The following is a 19,261-nucleotide window of genomic DNA, read 5'->3' as shown; positions in this document are numbered from 1 at the left end:
CTTGCAAAAGCATATGATACAATTCCCAGGGTCAAAATCGTGGGTTACCTACATTCGTAACCAAAGTGGCAAAGGTTGCTCTCTTGAATTTTCCTTGTAGCCTTCCCATTTGGTGATTAATCATCCCTTCCCCGCCTTGACGTGGATGTTTTAATTTCTTAATTGCATGACTCTCAAGTCTTTTAACCACACACTTCCTCTTTTGACAAATCACCCTTTTTGTACCTTACAGTGGCCACCTCACCAAAACCTAAAAACACATTTCTAATTCTTTTTCTTAAAATACATACAATATTATTAAACTAATAATAAAGTTGATCTAAGCCGCATAATTAAAATTTATTCAAAATTGTTATCGAAAAGGATAGAACTTAAAACCTTTCCTTTATGGACGAGTAAAAGAATATCACTGAAATTTAGTAATATTCCTCTTTATTTGTTTAAAATAAAAAATTAAAAAAAAAAAAAAAAAACTCTAGCACGTTAATTGAAGCGCAAACTGCAAGGGCATTTTCGGCAAAGAAGAATCTCTAACGTATAACAGCAGAAGCAAAAGCAAAAGCAAGAGTTAAAAGGAGGCAGATTCTCTGCCCTCTCACTTTCTATGTCTTTCCGTGTTCTCTTGTTTTGTGTGATCACGGTTAAGTCACATTAACATTTTATAGAGATAATAAGACAAAAATAAATAATAATAATAAGATAAAATGAAATAGTAATATAAAATGTTGACGTGATTTAACCGTGACCACACAAATAAAAGAACACGAAAAATGAGAGGGCATAGAATCTGCCTTCAGTAAAAAGGCAACTGCAAAGCAGTAAACATGAAATTTTAATTATTATTGAGCAGATAACAGGAATTTACGCATAAAACTGAGTGAGTGTCCAAATCACTTGCACCGTCCAACTCTCAACACCTAATTAATTGTTGGACTTGTTAATCCTACCTTATATCTTTTTATATTTATATGTATTGATGTCGGCCCAAAAAAAAAACAAAGGTAGCTGGCTGCAGGCTGCGGTGGTTAAAATTGTACAACAAATAAAATTAAAGATAACATTAGTAATGAGAAACCATCTACCAGCAATTTTGAATATTTCCCGTTAAAAATTTTAAACTCTTTTAATAATAATAGAGAAACGAGACAAGCAGACTAGCTAACTGGGATCATTACATTTTATAAATTTTTATTGTTCTAGTGCAACGATATGTTCATATTAATGCGGGATAAATTAAGATAAGTCAGAACATTATACAATAGACAAGTCATTTCAAAGTTAAATTCTCTCTCAAAATATCGCTTATGAAAAAAAAAATACGAATTTCAAAAAGAAAAAAATATGATTCAAGTCTTTATCCTTGAATTGCTGTGGTAAACCATATAACTTAAGTTGCGAACCCAACTTACATGGTGTAACAGAAAGAAATAGAACACAAAACCTTGAGAGTGTAAGCTGTAAAAACAGTTAAGCCATTATACAAAAGATGTTATTAATTATGTTAACTATAATTCTATAATCTATTTATTGTGAAACGTGCTTACAAATAAAGTTCTGTTTTTGAAATTAAATTATTATTTTATTACATTAAATTAAAATGTTTTGAAACAAAAACAATAATTGATAAAATGAATTTAATAATTAATTAATTTTTTTTAAAGTTGTTGTCAATTTAAAAAAAAAACAATTAAAATTTCCAATTTGAGTTCAACATATTGACATTTCATTTGAAAATATTTTAGCTTTATCATTCATTTTTACGTTCGATATTTCTGATTCTGATTCTATTCCTTCTCTTCCTTCAAAAAGGGTGATGCTAAAATTATTTCCCAATAAAAAAAGTAACTGAAGACGCGTTAAACTCTTTGGTTTATGCTTATTTTTTTCTTCGATTTGCTTTCAAGTTAAAATTAATTCACAGGATACTTTGCTGGAACGTAAAAAGCACGGAATGCGTACCACGCACTCTGTGTACTCCATAAGACAACCGCCACCCCAAATCTTTCCATAAACTCAAAAGTACAACACTGTTCAGCATGCTCAGTCACTGTTTTTTTTTTTTTTTTTTTTTTTTTTATATTAAGAGGATAACTGATGGTAATTTACGGTTACTAACTATTATCAGGTCCGAAAAAAACTATGAGGAATTCATCATACTCGTAGCCACAATCAAGTAACCTCACTAATTCGGAACATCAAATCCTAAACCTTCTATATTTTTTGTTTATTGGGGAGCCAATGTTTACCACTGTGCTAGTGTAGTACAAGTTACAACCCTATAAAGCACGCCTTAGTCTCCCTAAAATCCATAAAAAAAAAACAATGTATTATTTTTTAATTTTTAACTTCCACAAACCGATCGGGGAATAAACATAGCGCTCCTTTCCCACGCAATGGCGTCACCAAACGCCGTTGGGCCTTTAAACGACGCCGTTGCACTCAACAGCAACCAACGGCGTTACCAAAACCTCTTCCGCCCTTTCTCTCTCTCTCTCTCCCCATTCTTCTGCAACGAACAAGCAGCGGCCGCCGCCTCTCACTCTCTCTAGAATTCTCTCTCTCTCTCTCTAGAGTTCTCTCTCTCTAGAAGTCTTCATTCCTCTCTCCAGCTTCGCCTCTCTGTGAGTACCTTATAATGCAGAGCTTGCGTTTTGCGTGCTTTTTTTTTAATCAAAATTAATTTTTTTTATTGTTATTAATTGTTTTCCAATTGCATAATTTAGGGATTAAATTGTTGGATGTTTTTTGTCGAAATATTTGGAGTTTTGACTACGAGTTCTATATACTGGGCATGGTATCAGATCCTCTGACTCATGTAGCTCCTCAATACTTACTAATTCTTAGGGCATTTTTTTGTGATTTTTCCAGAACTTTGGGATTTTAGACAGCCCTTAGGGGTAGCAGATTGAATTGATTTCTGGAGGTCTATATATTCCCCACACACTGTCACTGTGCTTGTTTGTGTGTCGGTGAGCTCTGTTTTGGTGGTGGTTAGTGCCAACAGTGTTGAAAGAACAGAAGGAGTGGAAAAATATGAAATATGAATCTGTGGAGTGGAAAAATATGAAATATGAATCTGTGTTTGTCTAATTTTTTAGGGTATACTGAAATCCAGAGGTTTATTTTACTGTCTATGTATTCGATTCGAGTACGGGTTTTGCCATATTTTGGTTTCACTGTGTTATCCCAGCTGGAAAAAGGAAGAGATGTGAGATTCGTGAACCGTTTCCATTTGGGTAAACTTTAGTTTTCATTTTTTGTGGTGTCTCTGTGGAGGTTGGTTTTAGTCTTAATTTCCAGTTGAGATGTTTTTCGTGGTTTGTGGTTTTGGGTTCGTTTATGTTTCGTGCTTTTGTGCAACAGAATTAGGGTTTGTTGAACTCCCTCACTTCCTTTTGTGCTGCTTTGTTACGATACAACTGACGATGGTTTGTTTCTTTGATTGTAATTTCAGAAGAGCAACTGTTTATGGGGTCAAGGCTGCTGTGACAGTCAGTCGAGTCTGAAGTTTGAGGATGCGAGCTGTGATTGAGGGGTTACAATTGTAAGTTAGAGGTTTGTGTATTTTGAGGATGGGTTCTGCTTGTTGTGTTGCTGCTAGAGACAAGACTATAACAAACAGAGCTAGTAGCGAAATTGTACATCGTAATATTAGGTACTCACCAACATGGAGCTTTCGGTGGGATAACCGAGTGGGGGTAGCAGCTGAAGAGACCTCTGTAAGTTGGTTTTCTGATGGTGTTAGTAGAAATGATGGATCGGAAGTTAAATTTGAGTCGGCATGTGTATCTGAGGAGGGAAGTCCATTGGAACATTTTCGAAGACATACAGAGCGAAAATCCTCAATTTCTGAGGGAACTGCCGGGCATGTCAGGACTCCTACTTCAGGTATTTTTTAGTATGATAACTCTTTCATTTTATTCATATTCCAATAGTTTTGCAGTGTTAAGTTTGAAGAATTTTCTTCTCTCTTCTGAAGGTTTTGGTATACAGTTGAAGGGTTGGATTGAAGAGCTTGCTCCCTTCTTTCTTGTTTACAAGATTATTTCTTGCTAGATTGTAATTTTGCATTTTGCACTCTTATATTTGTTCTTGCAAGTTGGCCATGTGTTTTGCATGTACCGTATTTGCTTTAGTGTCACATGCATATACGAGACTTTGACAAATATGCAGACAAGACTTTTGCATCCAATAAAAGTATCTAGATGGGTGAATAAGAAAAGACAATATACAACTTTATTTTTTTGAGAAGAACAATATACAACTTTATAATGTTTTTAGTTGCATGTAATTCAAAAGACAATGCGATGTAGTTACCTTGCCTATATGAGCTCATATTCCATCAAAGGCCATGCTCTGAACTGAGGTTGACTTGGATGGCTATGCGTTGCAAATATGTACTGATGGGAAGGTGAATAGTAATTTGAAAGAAAGTCACTGATGATTTGGATTATTAGTTTTACGTACCTTTGTATGTAAATATGGATTGAGAAACGCATTGGTTTTTACCCCTCATCTTGAGATAATCCAGGTTCTATTATTTATTAAAGCTGTGTCGTAGAAGATGATGGCTGAATAACTTGTGACAGAGGTATGAAGAATATAGGTGAATAGAAGTCTTAGGGATAAGGTGGATGCGAACTACATGATCAAAACATGGAAGGTTTATACAGCATATATCAATTAGATTGGTTAGATGAGGGACATGGTTGATTCCTGAGTTAAAGCTCTGCACATTGGGGATACATCACTTGTCCCATTTTTTTCCCGTGTCTCTTTACATGGTATGCTGGAAAATTGTTCTGGGTGCTCTCATGCAGCCAAGAGGGGCTGTTCTGATTACATGATTTTCTTACAATGATAAGATTCACGATTGCACTTTACATTCTTTAGGTGTTTTCACTTTTCCAGTAAATGGCCTTTGGGTCTAGTGGCACCTCCTTCGCCTGAAGTTAAAGGGTGAAGGATGAGTTTCGCCTACAGGTGCTTCTGTTGCGCTGTTATGTTTTCCGTGGGCCTGAGGTGCAGGTTAATTGATAAAATCATCTTTCGTAATCAGTTTCTATGCCTTTAGTGTTTCCCATGCTTAATACAATATTGACATCTCTTTGACATTTCTCATCAAAAGTGTCTACTCCGTCTTTTTTCTTGGTTTCCATGTCATGAAGATCTCCTTTTCCTTGGTTGGGTGTTTTGATTACTGTAACTGGCCTAAAACTGGTGTAGGTGAAGTGAGAATCTTTATGTGATAGCCTTGTCTATAATGCATCTGGTGTTGGTGTCAAATCCTGTGGTTCATTGCATACTTTTAATTTAGTAGATTACTTAAATGTTACAGCTTTAAAAATCTTCATGTTATTTGTGGGAAAACTGACCCTACAGAATCATAGAGCCTATCTTGTGAAGCTCTTTGGACTGGGCTATTTCAGTTTCTTGCAATTTAGCTTTAGAGCTTAAAAGGGGACATTTATCCCAATTTTTCAATTGTGATGGTAAAATGAAGAGATCATGCTAACATTGAGTTAAATGTTTTTTATTTTTCTGAATGGCTTAATAGGAAAATAGAATAGTATAGTAGCTTTATCTTTTTAAATAGATGATCTCCTTAAGATTTCCCTTCAGTTTAATTGTGCTTTTCTATGTTAGTTGTTTACCATGATGTGTTCTATCTGATATATATGTATGTTTCTATGGCAGATCGATCCATTTCAAGAAATATTTCCATGGATTTAACTCTTGAACAGGTAGATCTTATGCCAGGGTGGCACTTTCTGTTATGATTTAAGCACTGTTAATTCGTATATGCTCATGAATATGACATTTTACACCCTCGTTTTTCATTATATGTGTAGACAAAAGAACCAGCAGAGTCCCCTACTGTTTCATATCCATCCCCGACAAAATTATCAGTTTCGCAGCCTTCTACTTCATCCTTGCCCGCATCCCCTTTGTCATCCCAGAGTCACCTGCCTCCTGCTGGCTCAACGCCAGTGAGGTGGCATCACTGTTCTCCAGGACATCAGCTTTTAAGGCAAGTATCTGATGCCCGAGTCCCAGGAATCAAGTCACCAAACAGCTTCTCAATTTCTGAGGAAAAGGCAAAGCTTCCCTCATGGGGCAATGAATCTGCTAGGGGCTCCCGTGGTGGGTCTTCTGATAGTTGGTCTATGAATGCATTTTCCGAGCTCATGGCCACATCTAATAGAGAAAGGAGGTCTTTTGATAGTGAGTCCTTTGGCTTTAATCGTGAGAAGTTAACTAGATCCAGTAGCAGAGTTTCAGCTTCACCCTCTGTTGATTTGCAGACGTGTGGAGTTTGCTCAAAGCTTTTGGCTGAGAAATGTTCATGGAGCAGCCAAAAGATTATTTCAACCAATGAGCTTTCTGTGGTTTCAGTGCTAGTTTGTGGACATGTTTACCATGCTGAGTGTTTGGAGAATCTGACACCTGAAATTAACAAGTATGACCCAGCTTGTCCAGTGTGTACTTTTGGGGAGAAACAGATCCACAAGTTGTCTGAAAAAGCATTGAAAGCTGAAATGGATTTGAAGTCTAGAAACAAGAAATCGAGGAACCGGGTGTTAGATCTTGATGGCGATTCTGCTGTGTTTGATCGCTTGAAAAGCACTGAAAATCAAGGAAAGGTTCCCAAGTTTGGATCCAGTTCCAGCATGAGAAGCACCTTGGGAAAGCCATTTTTGAGACGGCACTTCTCATTTGGCTCCAAGAGTGCTTCACTATCAGATAATCAATCTACTAGAAAGAAAGGGTTCTTCTGGGCAAAATCCAGCAAGATGTGAGCGCACACTAAGATGTTTGGGAGGTGAGGGCATCTGTTTCTCGTGTAATATTGCATGCATTGTTAAATCAGCGAAACAAACTAATCTGCATTTAGCATACCTACATAAGTCCTACACCTTTCTTGCACCAGGACCATAAATTTGAAAGCCTCCAAATACGGGGGCGATGTCTGTCGTTTTTATTTTCTCAAGGGTTCTTATGGACTCGGTATTGTTATTTTATACAGATTTCGGTGTTGGTTCTTCTTTCGCAATCTCAGTTGGACAGAAGGATTGTGAAGAGCGCATTCATCAAGACATTGTAAACATCGCAGGACTGCATCTTGACATTCGGCAGGGTTAGCTTTATGAAGTTAAACTGTAAAGAAGAGAACGAATTTATATAACAGTTGTTTATAGAAAGAAACAGAGAGCAGAATTGAAATGCTGAAAGGAAATGTGCTGTTGTACAGATTTTCTTCTCTGTGAATTCATACTTGAATTTATCGAAAGGAACTTATGCATGGGAATTGGATCATGGATTTGCTTGAGAGGCAACAAAACTGTATGATATGTTGTGCAATGATTTTTCTATCAATTATATACTAAATCGTCTATTGGCATGAGACTTCGTTTATTTATTTACGATTATTATTATTTTTAAAATTTAAAAAAGAGATCAGTTGGTGGTTTTGCTACGGCAATCCACCTTTCTAGGGGTCGAGAAGAATGATAAGAGGCATTTCAGCCTCTCTTTGGCCACCATCGTGTGATTCATTAGCTCTAAGAATCGAACCCAGGAGTACATGATTGTGGAATACCGGCCTTGGTAAATTTTGTGCTTCAAAAAACTTAATTTTTTGTTCAATTTGAAATGTGTAACATATATGAATCTTTAAAAGATCCAAACTCTTAATATATAGGGAAATACCCTAAAATGGGACAATTTCTTAATTTTAGGATAGAAATAAAACAAACCGGTCATGTTAAGTCATGCACAAAACTAAAATTATTAAAATACCCACATAAATACTAAAAATCAGAAGCCTATTGTATCACTTTTCTCCTTTATAAGAGAGAGATGTTGAGAGAGCTCTATGAGCTTTGGGTTTCTGGGTTGAGCTCAGATCTGGGTTTTGAGTTGACGTCATACCTCTGATTTCGAACAAAGGGATGCAAGAGAGAGGTGAGAAGAGTGAGCTGGGTTTTGTACCATGCTTTTTGTTTTGACCGGAAAGTTTCATTTTTTTCGACGATTAAAGCTTCGGCAGGCAAGGTAAGGTAGGGTGTTTAGTTCCAAGTTCCTTCATCAATGATTTATGGAATAAACCGGTTGTTTGTAAAATGAATAAACTACTTAGAAGTTAAATTAGGGTTTGTGTTTCATGTTGGGGCCTATGGGTTGGGGAATGAATTTTAGGTTTTGACATGCTACAAAACTAGGGTGGAACAATTTCTGGTTCAAGTGTTCAATTGTAGAAATTTGTGAAAATTTTTCACCAATGTGCATGTGGTATGCATGGCTACTTCTCGCGGGAATGTTCACTACTTATGATGCACATATGTTGTGCCCCTGAATTTAGCGAGTATGACCATAACCTAGTTGGCTTCAGCGAAAAAACAAAATCAAGAAAAAGCTTAGAGGACATTAAGGATCATGTGTGTCCATGAAATAATGACAACAAGTATCATGTTTTCCGCATGCATGGTTAAGCGGTGATTGATATGCATAACAAGACTTTTCAAACTACCACTATAACCTTACATACATAACAATTATTTTTTAATTGTATCCACTATACCAATTGGTTGCTGTTAGAGTTTCTTATTAAGGCGAAAGCAACTCATTGCTCAATTTCTAGTTCTGTGCATATGATGTGCATGTACTGTACATATGATGTGCATGTGGTGTGCATATAGTGTATATGGACATGTGTTCTGATTTCAAAGAGAGAATAGTGAGCTCTGAGTTTTTGAGTTGGCTTAGATCTATAAGCATATTATGTGCATGTCGTGTACTACAATGAGCAAATCCTGAAAAATTAATCCAACAAAACAACATCATTTAATGATTGGGTTTTGTGCCCACCCTCAATGCGAGTCCAGTGGTGGTGGTCTCGAGCCTCGATTGTTTGCCGTGCTACCATAAAATGGCTGAAAAACTCGTGGCCTGCTTGAGTTTCAATCCCAACGATTGAAGATGAGATTTGTGATAAGGCCAGGTGTTTTGGACTCATGAGGACAAGATGAAATTGTGGTGGCTTTGATTTGGACGGTGTTGGTTGGGACGACTATGCACCATGTGCACAGTGAGAAGGGGAGAGAGAGTGTGTGAGGGAGAAAGTGAGAGAAGAGAGAATGAGCGGAGAGAGAGAGACAAATAAGAAAATGGGAGGAAATAACTCATTTATATATGAGGGCAATTAAGTCATTTTAAGGTGTAGGAAAAATTTGATTTCTATCCGATTGTTGTGCATGCCGTGTGCATATTCAAAATGTCCTATTTTTGTCCCAAAATTAAGGAATTGTCCTATTTCTGGGTATTTCCCCATAATATATTGGATTTTTTTTCTATTTGTTGGGGCCCAGAAATGTCACACACCAATCCAACCAAGTCTCAAGGCCCAATTGTCATGCAAAGCCTACATTCAAGTGCAAATACATGCCAAGGCACGAGATCGACGAGCAATATATATATAAACATGCCATGCCACGGTGATTAAGCCAGATACTAACACCATGCTCATACCTATTCATCACACCGTGCTTCCTCATGCTAATCACTGTCATGCTAAGCCCAAGTCACATATTCGGGCCTTGTCAAATGGATTGTGGTGTGGATGGTTACAGAATGTTATTGGGCCTACGTGGAATCGGGGTCATGGAAGACTTTGGGTTGCTTAGGGGCCCAAAGATCCAAGCCCATACCCTTTGTGTTTCACGCAAGCATCAATGAGAATAGCCCTTCATCTTGGAACCTAGAGAATAACCCTTCACTTACATAAAGAGGTTAGGTAACACATAACAGAGGATGGGAGTTAGAACACACAGGTAGAATATAGGGAGAGATAGGAGAGAACGCAAGGGAGAGAACCACCCAAGAAATAAGCCTAGAGAGTTCCATTTAGTCTAGAAGCGTACTTCAAGCCTCAAGCATCACCATTCATGCAACCTTAATAATCCCCACAGCCTTCCATCAAACGTGTCAACCATTAGAAGCCTTGCTATCACCCTAGGAAAGCCCAGATTATCCTACCAAGAATGCCATGCAACTATACAAATCCCTTCGCTCTCATGTAAACTGATAATCTTCTAGCTTCCACACGACGCTTCACTTGAGCAAGTCATTATCTTGATCAATCATGCCATCTTCGAGCCGTTGATGTTACTAGGGTATTTCCTAAGACAAACTCTCTCTTTTGAGATATCCTGGAACTTGGTAAGAATCCGCACTAACAAAGATAAGAGGACGTTCTTTAAAGCTCAAGTCCACCTTAACTTAAAAGTCTCCCAACACTTTTTATCGGGGTGTGTGTGTGTGAATCTTTAAAAGCTTAAACTCTTCAAATATATTAAACTTTTTTATCGGTGAGCTAAAATAGGTTTAAACTGACCGAACAAAAGCAACTAACAACGATTTGGCTTGGATCAATTTTGATTAATTTGATAAAAGCCCACTAAACTAAATGGTTGAATACTAATTTTGTTCCAATTACATTTTTGAAGTCAAGTCAAATCAAATCAAATCGAACCACGTCATCACTAATCAGTCTCGACTCACAACCAATTTATACAAATAGATGGGGAAATAGAAATAGTGGAGGGGCATAAGATCACTCTAAACAAATGCATGCCCACTTGCATTCTAGTTATTTAGATACCCCAAATTAAAAAGATTGAAAATCATGAATACAAGCGGATATATAACTGATCGTTTTTCTGTCCCTCAAGAGATCTGATTCATGTCAATCCCAATCCAGAACCCACAATCATCTATAAGCATGTGTCACCTCCCCCACTTAACACGTGGAACCTTCATCAAACGTGGCGGTGCTATTTGTGTACGTTGTCTGCATATGTCGTAACACATGTCAACGCACTGTGACATGCAAAATCCTACGCACTCTTTCTCCACCGTCATTCATTTGCCCTTTAAAGAAAGACCAACCCTCCTCAAATTTGTTCGTGTTCGAACATCAATAGATTGAAACAATCATTCAGATGGCTCAAATTAGGGACGAGTACGGAAACCCGGTGCAGCTCACAGATGAGCATGGAAACCCTGTCAAATTGACAGACGAGCTTGGAAACCCTATTCACCTCACAGGCGTGGCCACCACCACGGGAACGGGAACCGGAACCGAAACAGACACCGGTGAAGGTATGCATGTTCCTGCCTCCGGAACCACTGGAGGTGGAGGGTATGGAGAGCATGGTGGCGCGCTGGGTGGTGCTGGAGCTGCAGCAGGGCATGGCATGTTTGGTGGCAAACAAACAAGTGATCAATCTCATGGGTATGGTGTCGGTGAGCACAGACAACAGCAACCCCATGGCAGTCTTGGTAGTGAACTGCGTCGTTCTGGCAGCTCAAGCTCGAGCGTAAGACATATCTTATTTTTTTCTCTCTATTCACAAGTTCTCTACGCTTTCGGTTTGTTGTTTTCCACACCCTTGTTTCTTTTGAGTGTTTTGAGAAAACTAAAAACGAAATGATTATTACCGGTTTTATTTTTGGTTTTATTTTTTTTTTCAAAACAAATAATATTATTTACTTTAAGAGAGTAGAGTGGGCTAGTCCTCACAATGGACTAACAATAATGTAGTTTACATTCGCCCTTGATGAAAATCCAACTTTTAAGGCTTTTCACTTACAACAAAAGAGAAATACTATCATACCTTAATACTAAGTAATAAGGTTTTTTTTTTTTTTTTTATCTTTGATTTATTTGGTTGATATCTTGTAATTGTCTTAATCTGTTGACTGTAGTCTGAGGAGGATGATGGGCAAGGTGGGAGAAGGAAGAAAAAGGGGCTGAAAGAGAAAATAGAGGACAAATTCGGTGGGGAGAAACACAAGGACGATCAGCAGCAAGCACAGACACATGGCCATAGCCATGAACATGCAACCACAGCTGTCGGAACCACCACCGTCACAACCGAACCTGAGAAGAGAAGTATGATGGAGAAGATCAAGGACAAGTTGCCTGGTCATCGTAGCCACCACTAATTAAATTAGTTCTTCAAAGCGTTAATTAGTTTATGCATGGATGGTAATATTCTGGAATATTAATGTACTGTGTGTATAATAAAGAACTGTTGCATCTGTGTGTATAATAAACAACTGTTGCATCTGTGTGTATAATAAAGAATTGTTGCAACTGCTCTAGCTGCAGAGTGCTTATTTCCAATTTCAGTAGTTTATCTGAGCGTTAAAATCAACACGTTGCAAAAATTAGTAGTGAAGAAGAGAGCGTTTCGTTGGATGTGTTTAGACATACAAGAGGGGTTGGGATTGTGTGGACGTACAAGATGGATTGGGATTAAGAACCAAGATATATCCAAGGTAAGGGAGGGGCAGCCGCAATTAAAGATGATGAGAAAAAATCGGTGAACTCAAGATTTAAAGATGTTTCGGTTAGAATTTGGGCAGCCGCAATTAAAGATGATGAGAAAAAATCGGTGAACTCAAGATTTAAAGATGTTTCGGTTAGAATTTGCAATTATGAAGACGCAATTATGAAACATATAAGAAGGGATAGGGTTGAGAACCAAGATATCCAAGGTAAGGGAGGGAATTAAAGATTATGAGAAAAAAAGGAGTGAATTGAAGATTTACAGAAGATTTATAGATCTTTCAGTTAGAATATGCAATTCCAGAAGATTTATAGATCTTTCAGTTAGAATATGCAATTCAGATCTTTCAATTAGAATATGCAATAATATGCAATTATGAATAGATGTAATTGCAATTATGAATAGATGCAATTATCAATTATGAAGATATAATTACGAGACAAAGTCTCAAGACAAAAGGAGATGAAAGGTGTAGAGGACGACTTAGCAGAGATTTTAATAAAAAGACAAATGGAGATGAAAGGTGTAGAGGATGACTTAGTAGCGACGAAAAAAGAGATATGGTTTACTTGAAAACGGATAGGCACAAAATCGATTAAGTCGAATGACGTTATAGGATATATATACTTAGTACAATAGGGGTGGTTGATGAGTTTGAAAATAATAATATGGTCGAGAACAACGATTATTTATTTTATTTTACAAGTCGACACGTAGATAGTGTAACAAAAGGGTGATAGAGTTAAATTGATCGATTTACTATGTTGTCTAATTTTTTGCTTCTGATAAATGATAAGATAATATACACATAATTATATTTATTAGGAAGACCTACATCTAATAAAGGGAAGAGGGTACAGGGACATTAAGGTCCTGTTTGGCACATTGTATAAGGCACCTAATGGTACTAATAATACAGAAGAGTACGGTATTTGATGTCTGTTTAAATTAAATAGTCACGGATAATTTGTCTGCCCCTGCTAATTTAATACGCCATACACCAGCTACTTATCTTCCGCAAATAGTTTGTATAATTAGTCGGGTTCACGCTAACTCTCGCTCCTGCGCATCGCAAACTCCTCAATCAAGGAATTACTACTCTCTCTCTTTCTCCCTCCTCACTGCCAATCAACATCAAGTAGATACAAACACAAAACCAGAGGTGCTGAATCGAAACCACGTCACGCCATTCTTGTTCATACACCTATAGTGGCAGATCAAACCAGAAAATGGGAGAAATGTCATCTGGGTTTTTAGTTTCAATGGATTAGAAGTTGAGAAAGAGAGAGAGCAGCACTGATTTCCCTACAAAGCACGAAATTGCAGTTTGTTGGGTGCGCGAGTGACCATCGATTCTGTAATTTGGAGGTTGCTTCTGCAAATTTGGAGGTTTTAATTAGTTTCTGAATTTGAAAGAAATTGAAGTTGGCAACGAGATCGAAAGCTGGCTGGGTTATTTTTGTTGTTGGTGTAATGGTTGCCTGGGTTTCAAAGAACATATTTCTCCGTGGGAAGATGGTGATGTTTAATCCCTTTTTTATTTTTTATTTTTAAATTTTTTTCTGTAATGATGTTTAATTCATTTTTTTCTCTGTTTTTCTCATTTTTTTTTTCATTTTAACGATAATTATTCTGTGAAATACTTTAAAAAAAATATTATAAACTGATGTATTATCCAATGTAGGAATTAATCTGATTCCACTGCCAAATGTCCGACTAATTTAGTTAGTACTATTCGACGACCATTTATCCTATCCGATTGAAATAGTCAGTACAGTCCGAGCTGCCAAACGAGGCCTAAGTGCATGGCACTGAATTACAAGCCACTTGCAGAACAATCTACATTCTAAATCAAGCATTATATAATTCAGAACAACCTAATAACATTCTAATTAGGCATTGGGCACGTTCGGTTGGAACTTGTGGTTGTGACTGTGATTGTGATGGTGGTGGTGGTGGTGGTGGCAGCGACGACAGTTGTGGTGCTGGTGTTGGTGGTGGTGACAATAATGGTGGATGGTAATGGCCCTGGTGATGTAAGGTTACTGTTTGTAGTTGTAAATGGTGGCAATCACTTTGTTCTACCAGGATAAAATGTGTGTTGAGTATAAATTAGGTCACGTGCAAAAACTAATGAGGGTATTACATAAATTGAAATATCCAATAAAGATTAGGCTTTTTATTTATTTTTTATTTTTTTTAAGTTGTTGTCAATAGGTCTTTTCTTTTAAAATAAACAAGATATTTTAGTTTTACCACACGTTTTTTATTGCTTAACTTTAAAGTGAGTAGCTTTTGGAGAAAAAACAAACATCAAACTTAAGTCCATTCAAATCAAAATGGCTTCAAAGTTCAAACCGAAAAAATAAATTGTTCACGCAAATTGCAATGCATTATGAAAGACCTTCAAGCCTCCAACTCCAACTATATGGTTCAACGCTTCGGCTTACTCTTACCCTTAACAATTACACCCTTGCTCTGTGAAGGTATATATCGGTGCTATAGGAGGCTTTGAATGAGCTTTCGATTTTGATGCTTGAGGCCTTGGAGGTGCTTGCCGCTTGAGGCCCTGGAGTTGGAGGAGCTTGTGAAGGGGATGCTTCTTGTTGTGGTTGTGGAGGTTGTGGATTCATAGAAAGAACAGATACCAAATAAACCATTTAATTATATTAGTCATTCTAAACTTCACAAAAACATCCAAAACCGCATCAAATGACAAAGTAAAAAAAAAAAAAAAAAAAAAAAAATACAACAAATGAGAAGATTAACAAGAAACTTATCCGATTCAATACTTTTGTAGAACTCTAGGTGGTCCATTGAAGATGCATCATCCTCTATAGTAATGATATCCTCACCCCTCAACCAATTTTGCATGCAAATTAATGTCTTCACGGATTTAGGAGTTAAAGGACTCATAAAATCCGAAATTACTCTCCCCTCGATGCTAAAAGCACTCTCTGATGCCACAGTAGAGACTTGAATAGCAAGTATATCTTTTACAACTCTCGCCAATATAGGATACTTGCTACCATTAGTCTTCCACGACGAGAGAATTCTAAAATTTCCCTAGGTTTCCTCAAACTTCTCCAAAGGTCCGAAAAATACACTTGCTCCTCACTCTCTTCCACATAATCAGTCCACAACATCATCTCTTCTAAAGCCCAATTCTTCACAGGTGTGCCATTTTGCGTTCTTGGAATGGTAACGGGAACTGGAGTAGTTGAAAACGCAGCGCGGACTCGGAAAAAATGCGGGGGTACAGAAGGGGATGGCTTGGAGCGACTGGGGAATGGCTTGCCTCAGAGGGGAGCGGCTCTTCAACGACTGAGGGATGACTGTAATACGGCAGGAATATTTAAAAAAAAAGAAAAAAAAATTGTATAAAACGAATATTTGGGGTATTCTAATTTTTTTTTAAAAAAAACTTTAGCACCCTTATTTCTGAATCTTATACTGTGACATACTAATACTGAGCATAACCGTTTGTTTGTTTTTCATCACTCTTGCCACGTCACGCGAAAAACACTCTCATCGCTTGCCTCTACAATCATCGTTGGTTGGCTGTTGGGTTATCTCATTGATCGTCTTTGCCATCATTTTCGGTTGGCTATTGGTTTTCTCACCACTCCCTTTGCCTCTGTCACAAAATTCTCAAGTTTGTTTTACATTTCTCTCTGATACGATACGAATTCACAGATCTGATTCTACCTTGGCCTCTGCAGATATGGAGTATGAGAGAATGCAGAAGAAGGATAACTGGATAAGCGACAACTTCAGCAAAACTGCACTCCTAAAGTCCTCATTTTGACATTTTGAGGACTTGTGAGGTCCTTTTTCATATGAATCCTTAGAGTAACCTTATGATAGATTAAGCTAAACTTAAATAATCTTTGTTACAGCGAAACACAATAATTCTGCAAAGTGACTAAATTTAAATAAAAAATCTCTCATGAAACCTTATGTCTTCTTCCTATATCGTCTCACTCCTCCACATCCCCTTCCTCTCTTCATCTCTCTCTCTTGATCGTTCGCTCCCCTTTTCTCATCCTGAGCTATTTGTTTTTTTTTTTTCCTTTTTGCATATGAAAAAAGAGAGAGACCTATTTTAAAATTTTCACCGCTGTTGAAAAATTTTGTATGAGAAAATGGTTCACGCGTTTAAGAAGAAGGGGATCCCGATTGTCGAAGCCACACAATCTCAATTTCTTGGTTGCTTTGTAACTAACTGGTTTGAATATTATTGATAAAAGATTAGATGAAATTGGATGGGTAAAGTTATTTAGGGTTTTATGCAATTGGCTTTGCTAGGTTTATATATTCAATGAGGAGATTAGGTTTTGCAGATGGAGGAGATTCGACATGACGTGAAACATTCTTTTTTAATTTTTAATTTTTTATTAATTAGTATTTTTGTTTCCATGTAACAAGAATTATTTAAGTTGATAGCTTAATCTATCGTAAGATTAATTAGAAGGGTCATATGATAAAGGACCTCACATGTCCTCAAAGTGAGGACCTTAGAAAAGCACCTCTCACAGCTCAGTCCCATCAAACTTAACAAACCTTGGGTTATCTTCATCATTCCCATATTAACTCTCTGCAAATTCATTGTCATCTTCAACATCTTCTTCAACAGCTTCTTCAACACCTTCTTGATTTTCTTTTTCAACGTGGGAAGTTCCTTCTACTTCCCGAACATCTTTGGCAACTTGTACATTTCCTCTTCAGTCACACATGTTTCCATTGGTTGAGAATTCAAACCATCTTCTTGCACATCTTCATGAGCACCTTCTTGAACACTTCTTACCTCAGCATTTGGATCGCTTCATATCTCAATAGCTTATACACTTCCTTTCTGAACATCTTCCTTTGGTCCTTCGTTGGCTAGCGAGCCCTTTCTTTTTCTTGGTTTAGAAGTAATTGCCCTAACATAATCCTCTTCATCACTTAATTCCTCTATCATCACTGTACTTGTACCAGTGCACACCATAAACTGAAGAAACTGTTTTTCTTGGGTGAGAGCATTTTGTGGGGACAATTCTTCTATGTACATGTCTATCACTCAAACATTAGGAACAAAGTTGCACATTGTTTGTACATTGGCATTACTTTGAATGGGCTTCATACAATTATAAATGTCCATGTTGGGAATCAAATAGTAGTAGTTCAAAACATCTCACTATTTCCTAAAGCTTCCACCACATCATCTACCACTGACACCTAACATATTCCTCTTCATCACTTAATTCCTCTATCACCACTGTACTTGTACCAGTGCACACCATAAACTGAAGAAACTGTTTTTCCTGGGTGAGAGCTTCTTGTGGGGACAATTCTTCTATGTACATGTCTATCACTCAAACATTTGGAACAAAGTTGCATTGTCTGTACATCGACATCACTTTGAATGGGCTTCATACCATTAGAAATGTCCATGTTGGGAATCAAATAGTAGTGGTCCATGAAACATCTCACTATATCCTAAAGATTTCATCATATCATCTACCACTGGCACCTAACATAATTCTTTTCATCACTTAATTCCTCTATCACCATTGTACTTGTACGAGTGCACACCATAGACTAAAGGAACTGTTTTTCTTGGGTGAGAGCTTCTTATGGGACAATTCTTCTATGTACATGTCTATAACTCAAACATTTGGAACAAAGTTGCACATTGTCTGTGCATCGGTATCACTCTGAATGGGCTTCATGCCATTAGAAATGTCCATGTTAGAAATCAAATAGTATTAGTTTGTGAACATCTCACTATATCCTAAAGGTTCCATATCATCTACCACTAACAGTGACATTTTTAAGACTTTGTCACAAGCATCTAATAAACAACATTTTCCCCCCCCATAGTAGAATTGCTCTTGAAAAACTAAAATTCAGAGAAAACAACCTAGTTAAAACCCTAGTTAGTGCAATATATTATATTCAACAAACCCTAGGACCCAAGCCACCCTGCATAAACAATTTCAATTTTCAACAAACTTAGAGTCAAAAGGACCACATTATCCAACATTAGAATAAACAAAGCACCAAAATTAGAACAAAGCACCAAAGCATAGTAAACAAAGCACCAAAATTTTATGAACAAGAATAAACAAACTACTAAAAGGACCACATTATCCAACATATAAATAAGCATTTGGAATAAACAAAGTATAAATCCCACCCATCACCAACAAAGATTTTGGAATCAACAAAACCGGAACAACGGAATCATGGGAAGCAACAAAGCACAAAACGAACTAAAAATGTTCTTACAGTAGGTTAGCGTCGTTTCCTCGGGATCCTCACATACATTCCACCCCATTTCGAAGCCTTCAAAATATCCTTCTATCATTCGAAACCAGTGGAGCTCGGGATGAAATTGCCTCTTCCAACATAAACGAATAGAGGAAAACTAGATGAATGAGATGAACTTAGGATTTTTGCTGAATTCCTAATCTAATTGATCGCGATTTGGAGCGGGTGATGTGATTTGGGAACTTAGGGTTAGGGTTCTTCTTTGATTTGAGAACTGGAATGAATCGCAATGAACTGCACGATTGGGGCTTCCGGTTTCAAATCGAAATGCATAGTTTTTGAAAAGAAAAAATTTATTTTATTTTATTTTAATATATAATTTAAAATTTACTGGTAATATACATATGTGATCCTTTGAGATGATCCACATGTTTCAAAAAATAACTTGGAACTCTATTTGGGGAGGGAATGATGTCCAGTACAAGCAACGTCAACATTTAACGGAGACATTGCAAGATGAACTGATGGATGTCTGACATTGCAACAAATTCATAAGATAACGTATTGACTTCTTGACATTGCAAAGTTTTAAAATGAAGTATGACATTATGGTTCGACCAATGGTTGATGTACGTTTTAGTATTTTACCCAAA

General features: G+C 37.1%; 2 protein-coding genes across 3 annotated transcripts; both read left to right on the top strand.

Moving 5' to 3' along the window:
• Positions 1 to 2,370: 2,370 nt before the first annotated feature.
• LOC137725850 (uncharacterized) lies at positions 2,371 to 7,414 on the top strand. Of its 2 annotated transcripts, none has more exons than XM_068464659.1 (5): positions 2,371 to 2,621; positions 3,455 to 3,888; positions 5,698 to 5,744; positions 5,853 to 6,823; positions 7,028 to 7,414. In XM_068464659.1, the coding sequence occupies exons 2-4, from the start codon at positions 3,573 to 3,575 to the stop codon at positions 6,798 to 6,800; spliced, it is 1,311 nt and encodes a 436-aa protein (XP_068320760.1). In that variant the 5' UTR covers positions 2,371 to 2,621; positions 3,455 to 3,572; the 3' UTR covers positions 6,801 to 6,823; positions 7,028 to 7,414. The 2 variants fall into 2 exon arrangements, with proteins under 2 accessions (XP_068320760.1, XP_068320761.1); XM_068464660.1 differs by having other exon boundaries at positions 2,575 to 2,621; positions 3,458 to 3,888.
• A 3,586-nt stretch (positions 7,415 to 11,000) lies between these two features.
• On the top strand, positions 11,001 to 12,006 carry LOC137724361 (late embryogenesis abundant protein-like). The gene is made up of 2 exons (XM_068463111.1): positions 11,001 to 11,378; positions 11,767 to 12,006. The coding sequence occupies exons 1-2, from the start codon at positions 11,001 to 11,003 to the stop codon at positions 12,004 to 12,006; spliced, it is 618 nt and encodes a 205-aa protein (XP_068319212.1).
• Positions 12,007 to 19,261: the final 7,255 nt, after the last annotated feature.

This window comes from Pyrus communis, chromosome 2 (assembly GCF_963583255.1).
Source record: "Pyrus communis chromosome 2, drPyrComm1.1, whole genome shotgun sequence".
Classification (NCBI taxonomy): Eukaryota; Viridiplantae; Streptophyta; class Magnoliopsida; order Rosales; family Rosaceae; genus Pyrus; species Pyrus communis.
Note: the sequence above shows the minus strand (reverse complement) of the source record. Positions and strands in the feature narration are given on the sequence as shown.